Genomic DNA, 9,399 nt, shown 5'->3' with positions numbered 1-9,399 from the left:
GCTGACAATTTCCTAATCTCCCCCTGAGATCACTTTTTCCCAGGCCCTAGACTCGCCTGTTAACGTGAACATTCTACCGCAACTCAAATGCAAGATGGGCTAAAATGAGTTCTCTCTCTCTCCAAACCCTTTCTTCCTTCTTTAATCCCCTGTCTTGGTGAATGAACTCATCATCTACCCAGGCCTTCAAGTCAGACACCTAAATGTCATCTTAGGCTTTGTCCTCTCTCTTGCACCCCACAGCCAATTTGATGTGAAAGCCTGTTGATAATTCCTTCTAATTATTTCTGGAATCTGTCTCATCCTCACTATATCCCCTGCAGAGCCCTGGGACAGGCCAATCTGATTATCTCATTCTCTGGCTCAAAAATATTCGGCGGCTCCCCATCACCTTCGGGATAAAGCGTTCTTTCTTTAAATCCCTGAAAGGGCCATACTTTTCATCAAGGTCAAAAACTAGGGTGCCGCAGGCAACGAGGTCCCCATGAGGTGGTCAAGATGAGGCTGTGGGAGGAAGGGGGATAGAGGATGAGGCCTGATGGCCAGTTTTGAGGTTCCGTGATTCTGTCTGGTCTCGTCCAGTTTTTTTTCCTCTGGTAGGCAGCTGGCGTAGGCACCACCCCTCCACCGTGCCCCTGCTTCTGTGCATGAGCACATCATGCTTGCACGTTAAAGTCCAAGTGCCTTAGCAAGGCATTCAAGGCCCCTGGTCACCATCCAGCCTCAGCTCTCAGCATCCTGGCCCTCTACCTTCTAATACATTTTTCTCTCTCCTGACTACTTCCAACAGTCCTTCACGTCACCCTTTCCAGGAAGCCTTTGCTGCTCGAGTCTGGGGGAGGCTCGCTCCTCTGTGCTAGGACAGCACCCTTTCCTGGCCCTTAGCACATGGTATTGATATTGTCTCTAAATGCATAACTAATCTTTCTCGAGTCACTATGTGCTGGGCCCTGTTCTAGGCACTTTATATAACTTACCTCATTGAATCCCCACAATAGCCTCCTGCATTGAGTGTTAGTTGTATCCTGGTTTTAAAAATAGAGACATGGAGGCTCAGAGAGATTCAGGTTACACAGTGTCTTAGTTTCCTATGCTGCGTAACAAATCACCACAAACACAGCAGCCTAAAACGTGTGATCTCAGTTTCCGGGGTTCAGAGTCCGGGCATGGCTTAGCTGCGTCCTGGGCACAGGCTCTCACCAGGCTGCAGTCCAGGTGTTGGCTGGGCTGGAGTTTCATCTGGAGTTGGGGTCCTTTCTCAGGCTTGTTCGGGTTTTGGCAGAATTCAGTGCCTCATCACTGTGACACTGAGGCCCTCAGCTCCTGCAGGTGGCCCCTCTCCATGCAGTCACAACATGGCTCTTTGCTTCTTCGAGGCCAGCAGGAGACACTTTCTCTTCAGGAAGAGCCCGGTCCCTCTTTTAAAGGCTTTCGCCTGATCAAGTCAGGCTTGCCCAGCATAATCTCTCTTTTGTTTAACTCACAATCAACTGATTTGGGACCTTAACTACATCTGCAAAATTTCTTTACTCTGCCCTAAAAGGTCATCTAATTATGAGAATGGCATCCACTCATTTCCGCAGGTCCCCTCCATACTCTAGGGGAAGGAGTTAAACAGGGCGTGTACGCCAGGGCCAGGAGCCTTGGGGGCCATATTAGAATTACGCCTTCCATAACACTGCTAGCAGGTGGCAGCTCCAGTAGGCAAACATGACTCTTCTTACTCGGAAGTCCGTGCCTTTAATCCAGCTGAGGCAAAGAGTATAAGAACGAAGAAACTGGCAGGTCTTCTTAGGAGGACTCACCTGGGTGCTGCGTGTAAAGTGCCTGACATGGCACCTGGCTCAGTAGGCACTCAATACTTGCAGTTCCCATCTCTGAAGGCCAACCTGGTGGCTTATATACCTCTCTGATTCCATACTCAGCAATAGGAAGTACTTGGAAAAGCCTCGGAGTAGGGCAATTGCAGCAGAATTCTTTGACAGTCTAGCTCAATTCTGCATCTGGCTGGAAGAGGGAACCCAATAGAAATGCCTTCCCACACCCCCACACCCCCATACTCCCAATCACCCTCTATCAGAATACAAAATAAATTTACCTTCTCACTCCTCCATCCCTCAGTCCTACCTACCCCTCCCCGCAATGAAGAAAGGCACGAAGTCAGGAATTGATGCTGCATCTTTTTTTTTTTTTCACTTTTGCCTTCTTAAAGCATATGCTGAGCTGACAGAGGAAGCATTTTGGCAATTATAAAGGCCCAGCGGCTTGGGCAGCGGCAAGGGGAGGCCAGATGAGGCAGGGGGTGGGGTGGGACCTCTTTTCCTGGCCAGGGAACAGCAAAGCCCGCACTAACTGTATAAAATATAAAACAAGGGAGGGGTGAAGGTAGGAGGGAGACTTGTAAAATACAATATCTTAGGGGATTGGCAATAATAAAAAATAAGGTTCATTATTTACAAACAATTTCTGTTCTTGGTCTCTGTACAGTGGGGGGTGAGGGGTGTGTGTGTGTGTGTGTGTGTGTGTGTGGCGGCATGTTGACGTGTGTGTGTGTGTGTGTGTATGGCGGCAGGGAGGCAGTGGTCGTGGTGGTCACTGTGAGAAAGGAGGGGGACAGCCCAGTGAGTGGTTTATCTGAGAAGGACGGATGGTTGTGAGAGGGAGAGGTGGGAATGGAGAGGTTGGCCCAAGGAATAGTCCAAATGTGGGAAGGGGAGAGGAGAGGCCCCAGTTAAGATCTGGGCCAAAGAAGAACTAGGGAGAAGTGGAACCCTTTCTCCTGGGATGGAACCCCAGGGCTCAGGAGTACAAGCCGGATCCGGGTTAGTGAGCAAGACAATCTCTCTTCCGGGTGCCAGGGGGTATACATCCTGTGTCTTGGGTCTTGGCATGGCCTACGAGAGCTTGATGGTGGTGTTTGGGCCCAGATCCCTGGAGAGAGAAGAGAAGTCAGGGGTGACATTGTCCAGTGAGCACCCTCTCATCCCTCTGTAAACTGGACCTGGACATGGGAGGGGTGGGCCTTGGGAGGGTGTGACTGAGGGATGGGGACATGGGGTGGGCAGGGGGCAGGTGGAGCCTGGGCACCCAAGAAGGGAAGGGGCCACCCTACCTCTCGTGGTTCCACCTACCTCTCATGGAACCACTCCTTGGGGTGGGAGAAGTTGGGGCTGGTGCCATTTCCGACATCTTTTGGCCAGGCTTCACTCAGGTACTTGGTGGTCTCGTGGGTGCTGTCCAGGTGGTCATGTTGCAGGTGGTCCTGGGGTCGCTGCTCCACTGACCCCCCGGGCTTGATTTCCCAGCCATCTGGGGGCTCCACAGGCATTAGGGTGCTGCGGCCATCCTCCCAGGACCCTGGCCCCTCATCGTAGAACAGGAGGCTTCGGGAAGGCACTAAAGAGGGAGCTTGGGGTGAGCCAAGGTGCCAAGAGGCTCCCTCCCCATCCCGGCCACATTCATAGCCTCATAGGTACGGACATGGGCCCTGGAATCTTACAGGCCTGGATTTGAATCCCAGCTCTAACAATTCCAGGTGAGTCATGCCTTTGTTTTGACCTTTCTGAGCCTCAGTTTGTTCATCTGTAAAATAGGGATACTAGGACCAACATCATGTAGATATGAAGTTTAAATGAGATAATAAAGGAGAAGTGATTGAAACTATGTTTAACAAGCATCCAGAGAAAGTAGCTCTTCGTAAGTAGAGGGTACCAGGCCGGGGCATCTGAGAGCTGGGTTCTCATCCCACTTCTACCACTCACTTTTCATGAGACCTGGAATAAACCTCTTCCCTATTCTAGGCCCTAGAGTGCTCTTCAGGACAATGAAGGGCAAGAAGACCCGTTTGTTGGAGATCTGCTACATGCTAGGCACTGTGCAAAGCCCTTGGACCCATATGAAAGCATTGACATCTCACAGAAAATCAGGAACCAGATATTTTTACCCCAGTGTCACAGAACAGGTCATTGAAATTCCACACTAGTTTTCCCATACTAGTCTGAGCTGAAGGTGAGGGACAAACCCACCAGGACCCACCACCAGCTTTCTAGCCCCTGCAGCCCTGACCTATGTGAAAGTCTATGTAACTATGTGAAAGCTGGACTTGTGCCAGGTACTAGCTCTGTACTCCAGCCTCTCCAAAAGCATTTCCTGCCACAGATGTGTCCTCCTCTTCACCCTGACCAGACACTGGGCCTATAACCACCAAATACACAAGGGCCCCTCTGGCCTTGGAAACAAGACACGTGGCTCTCAAGACCTTGCCTCTACACTGCCCACACCCTTTAGCAACTATCCTGTTCTCTTCTGCTCAGGCTGCACATATGCAGGGAGTGGTTCTCACTTCCACTTCCTTTTCCCCTAACACTCCCTTTGACCAACTTCCCTCAAAGTCCAGCAGACCTAGCTCATCCTCCCTGCATATCCCTCCTTGTAACTCCCTCTCCCTATCTCCTTGCTTTCTGACTGCCCATCCGTTTCCTCTTCCTCCTCCTGTCATGCCAGATAACTTGCACCTGGCGAATGACAAAGCGCAGTCAGGAAGTTCCTCTGTAGGTCTACCTGAAGTATCTTCTGCCTCTGGAGATCCCTTTTATTTTTCGCTGTGCCCTATACCAGTTCTCCACATGTCTTATCTATGCTGAGAGCGTAGTATGCCATGTTATTTAGCCTCACAACAACCATGCTCGGTAAACGTGGAACTGTAACTCCCATTTTCAGATGAAGAAATTAAAGCTTAGAGAGCTTAAGGCGCATGCCCAAGGTCACATAGTTAGCAAGTGGCAGTGACAAGTATGACTGACTCTGAAGCTCCATGCTCTTAACCACTGTACTGCACGATCTTCTGTGAGATGGGAAATATCTGAGCCCACACCACCACTAACCCTACTCCGCCCAGGGCAGACATTACCAATGGACCACGGCACTCCTTCCTGTTGGTCATGAGTGATGCCTCAGAGTCCTTAACACAGTGCTTTGGGAAGCCATTACCATCTTATTAGAAATGGCCTTTGAGCTGAAATTCATTTGCTTTCCCAGTAGTGAAATACCGACGGTGCTAACAGAGGCCCCATAACCGTGGGTACCATGACATATGGGGGCTAGGGCGGGAACATTCCTATTAGCCCCCATACCACTCCTGGGTGGGCTGGGAATCAGGGGGTCTGAATTGTAGTCCTAATTCCACAACTAACATTGAACAAGTCACAGACCCTTTTAGGGCCTCCGTTTCCCCATCTGCGGAATGAGGAGATAGGATGAGATGATGTCAACCTAAAACTTGGCTCCTCTCTTGTATCTGGCTTCTGCCCAGAAGTTGGGGCTTGGGGAGGGCAGTCTGGCTCGGGACACTCACTCTGACTGGCTGTGTAGATGCTGTCAGTGGCCATGGGGTCTTCCTTCACAGTCTGGGAGCCGGAGGAGAACTCAGGGAGGCAGGGCACGAGGGAGCCCAGCACCAGAACGAAACACAAGGCTGCCACCTGGCAGTGGAGAGAGAGCGGTGGTCAGAGCCCAGGCAGGAAGGGGTGCAACCTGGCCACCCCCAGTCCTCTTCCCCCAAACCAATGGGTGCAAAAGGCTCAGTACTTTTCCGAGAAAGCAGCTCCCAGAACCAACTACTCCCCGCTCCCAGACGTGGGGTATCCCACCCTCTCTGGAGAAGGTGGAAGAGACTGCTCGGGCCTTCTCAGCCCGTTGTAGGGGGACAGCCACAGGCAGTGCTGGAAAAAAGAGGGGCGTGGCCAACGCAGTTATCACTCATAGAGTGGAGGACTCAGGAAAGGAAGAAAGGGGTAGGTGGGGGCTGCTGGGGCTGGGGCAAGGGAGAGTGACACAGAATGACACGAGATTCTCAGCAGGAGGAGCTGAGTCATAAAGCCCAAACTAATCCCCGCCCACATCATGGCTCTGCTACCTGGCAGCAAGAGGACCTCAGAGGGCCCGGGGAATGCATGGGCTGTCTGTTTCCAGGAGAGGCTGGAGTGGGGACCAGCAGGGCACTCTTCTGGGTTTTTAGAGATTTGCTTAGCCTTCTCCTCACCATTCATTCGAGAAAGAACCAAGTCCATACTCCCCTGTGTCTCCCCAAGCCCTTCACTCCACAGAGTGTGGAAGCTGTCTCCTCAAGGCACTTGCCCTGCCATCCCCTAGCTAGGTTCATGTAAGTCATTCCCCAGCCACACTGTGTTAGAATTGCTCAGGGAAGGTCATGTTCTAGAAAGTTCCATGGGCTTGGTGAAAGAGGCTGAGGTCTACTGGAGCCAGCCAACCATGCACTAGGATGGTGTGCCCTGGTGATGTCGCTCACAATATTGTCAGTCTTTCAAAGCTCTGACCCCCCACCCCAAAATCCAGCCTGGGGAAGACGTGTCCTCATGTGGTGAGAGGGTACCACCTACCATTAGGCAGGTCCCAGTCTGGGTGGCAGCCATCTTGTAAGGTCTGGAGATCTTGTTGGTGACCAGAGTCTGGAGTTTCTGCAGCTGCTGGAGCAGGGTCCTGAAGAAGGCACAGCTGTCACCTGCAGGCTCTGACCCAGCAGGCACTTCTGCCTCCTGGAGCTCTCTGGGGGAGCGCCTGGGCTGATTCCAGACTTAGCTTCCACACCAGGTGCCCATTTCAGGCAAGACGGAAAAGGTCACCTCCTGCTTAGCTTCTCTGTGGCGTAGCTCAGTCACCTGTGGCCTGTCTCATGGTGAATAGCTGGGTCACCCTATGGGAGCTCAAGGATGCCCTGTATGTTCCTAGCCAAAGTGGGGGCTGGAGGAGGGCCTGTCCCGCCTGGGCTGAGGTCACCTACTTTTTCTTACCCTGCATCGGCCACAGCTAAGTTGACCTTCCCTCCTTCGCATCCCACAACATCCTGAGCATGAGAAGAAGGGCACATCTGGCAGCTGTCTGGCACATAGTAAATGGAAGCCACCATTTTTGTTAATTTTATTGCTGTTTCTGCAGTTATCACAGCACCTGTAACACTTTGTTTATTCGTGGATTTCCATGTCAGTCTCCTCAGCTAACTCTGGGCTCCCTGAGGGTAAGGACTGGGTCCCACCCGGTGTGGAATCCTCCGGGTGCCCACAGAGGGTGCTCCGCCCACGCTTGGTGAACGAATGTTCAATCATCTCTGTCCTCCACCCAGCCTGGTGGTGGGGTTGCAGTTCCCACAATGTACAGCAGGTGGCGAAATAGGTCCAAGGGCCTGGCCCGATTTGGGGCTAGAGAGGAATCTGGGCCAGAGGTAGAGGAGTGAGAGGTGAGTGGGGGGCATTCTCCAGGTCAATCAGGGGAGTAGCTGGATTCCGCTGGAGAAGCTGGGGGAGAAGGAAGAAGGAAAAAGCCTTCTGTTGAGCACTTGTTGTCTGTGTTATTTTAGTTAATCCCAGCAAATAATCATTAAAGACCTACTGTGGGCTCATGGCTGGGCGCTATCAAGAATCAGAATAATAACAACAAAGAAAAAAGAAAAACTAACATGAATCGAGCATTCTTAAATGTCCAGCCCAGTGCTGGGCCTTCAGTTGCACTGTCTCATTGAATCTTCACGTAATCCTGTGACATGGTGCTTCTATAATCTCCATTTAGACAAAGAAACTGAGGCCCAGAAAGGTTTAACAGTTTTCCCAGAATCACTAAAATGGCAGAGTGGGATAGGAATCCAGAGCTGTGACTTTATGTAGCTGCTTCATGCCAGATGCTGTGCTGGCTCTATACTACTTGTGAGTCACCCAGTGATCTTGTTGAAATACAGATTCTGATTCAATAAGTCCGAGGAGAGTCTTGAGATTCTGCATTTCTAACAAGCTCCCAGGTGATGCCGATGTTGTTTGTTCAAGAAGCTCGCTTTGAGTGGCAAACATCTACATCAGTGGTTCTAATTTTAGAGTGCGTCAGAATTACCTGGAGGGCTAATTAAAACACAGATTGCTGTGCCCTCTCCCTGGAGTTCCTGATTCAGTAGCCCTGGCGTGAGGCCTGAAAATAAGCATTTCTAATAAGGTCCTAGGGGATGCCGCTGCCGCTGCCGCTGTTCTTATGACTACTCTGAAAACCGCTGCTCTGCGCTGCCTCATTGAAGCATCTCACAAGCCTCGTCATGTGTCTAGAGCTATGTGTGAAGGGGAATAGGAAGCCAGGAGTCCTGGGCTGCAAGGTCCCTGTTTCTGGGGTTCTTGTCATCGTGAACTCAGTTACCTCTCCTCTCTCGTGCCTCCCAGAGCTATGCTAGGCACTGGGTACAGAGGCAGGGGCAGGGCAGGATGCAGGTGGCACCACCCACCTGTTGGCATTCTCCAGGGTCTCCACCTTCTTCCACAGTTCGTTGTTCTCCGATGTAAATGTCTCCACTCTGCCGGGGAGAGCAGGCCCAGGCTCAGGGGCAGCCTCCAGACTCACTGCTGCACCCCCAGCCCTGCTTACCCAGATCCCACCCCTTGTGGCTCCTGCCCCTGGTGCCCTGTGGGAGAGGGCTGGGGAGAGCAGGGCAGGCTGGGGAGAAGGGCCCAGGCCCCCCCACTCCACCCAGGACGCTTACTTCTTTTCTAGACACTCCACGTATTCCTTCTTCTTACGGCGGCTCTCCTGGGCTGAGATCTGGAGGGGAAAGACCCCAAAAGACGGGTTACCATGGCTACATATCTACTTCCTGCTTAGCCCCCCACCTCCGCCGCCAATTTAAGGGCTGGCATTGCCAGGGGATCAGAGGCTCCTGTGCACTGAGGAAGACCCAGGGCAGGGGCTGGGTCCAGCTCATGCTTTACCTTGTTCTTGATTTTTCTCCGGACCCTCTTCAAGGCTTTCTCCTCAGCTTTGGTGAGGGGGAGTTTTGTGGGGATGGGGTAGCCCTCAGCAATCAGGGTGCGCTTCTCCTCCTCTGTCAGAAGCAGTGGCCCTGATGTCCCTTGTAATTTCTGTGGGAAATAGGACATGATGGTTATGAACCAGACAGCCCTGGATTCAAATTCATGCTCTGCCACTTACTCTTTGTGTGACCCGGGCAAAGCACTCAACTCTCTGAGCCTCAGTTCCCTCATCTGAAAAACGGGTGGATCTGAATTAAACTCAATAACATATCTCAAGTGCTTAGGACAGTGCTGGGAGCCCGGCATGCTGGACACTCAGCACGTTGTTGGGGAGCTTCCCAGATCCCATCCTGGAATCCACTGCCTCAAAGCCCACTTCTCCAGGGCTCCCCCAAACTGTACCCTCTCATACGCCTAAAATCTTGACTTGAAAGGCTCCGCACCCATCCCAGGGATCGGGGCCTAGCTCCGTATTTCCTGGGGGAACTCTAGGCCTTCTGAGCACTGCTCCCCAAACAGCGCTCCTTGGAGGCAGCCTGGGCCATCCCCCTGGAGGTCAGTAATGTCAAATTCTAGTCCTAGCTCTGTAACAGTGTGGGTT

At 52.1% G+C, this 9,399-nt stretch overlaps 1 protein-coding gene across 3 annotated transcripts in view; it reads right to left on the bottom strand.

Annotated features, from left to right (window-relative positions):
* Window positions 1-2,160: 2,160 nt before the first annotated feature.
* The window catches only part of CREB3L1 (cAMP responsive element binding protein 3 like 1), a 33,458-nt gene continuing 26,219 nt past the window's right edge, over window positions 2,161-9,399 (bottom strand). For 2 of the 3 annotated variants that reach the window (XM_006908072.3, XM_025044133.1), the window contains exons 6-12: window positions 8,757-8,906; window positions 8,531-8,589; window positions 8,276-8,344; window positions 6,399-6,498; window positions 5,354-5,480; window positions 3,132-3,396; window positions 2,161-2,931 (exon numbers count right to left, since the gene is read on the bottom strand). In XM_006908072.3, coding sequence (XP_006908134.1) covers window positions 2,895-2,931; window positions 3,132-3,396; window positions 5,354-5,480; window positions 6,399-6,498; window positions 8,276-8,344; window positions 8,531-8,589; window positions 8,757-8,906 — 807 coding nt within the window. In that variant the 3' untranslated portion in view covers window positions 2,161-2,894. Of the gene's footprint in view, window positions 2,932-3,131; window positions 3,397-3,499; window positions 3,583-5,353; window positions 5,481-6,398; window positions 6,499-8,275; window positions 8,345-8,530; window positions 8,590-8,756; window positions 8,907-9,399 lie in introns of those variants that run through there. The other variant, XM_015586455.2, reaches the window with a different exon arrangement.

This window comes from Pteropus alecto, unplaced genomic scaffold (genome assembly GCF_000325575.1).
Source record: "Pteropus alecto unplaced genomic scaffold, ASM32557v1 scaffold71, whole genome shotgun sequence".
In the NCBI taxonomy this organism is placed as follows: Eukaryota; Metazoa; Chordata; class Mammalia; order Chiroptera; family Pteropodidae; genus Pteropus; species Pteropus alecto.
The sequence above is the reverse complement of the archived record's forward strand: the minus strand, read 5'-3'. Positions and strand labels throughout refer to the sequence as shown.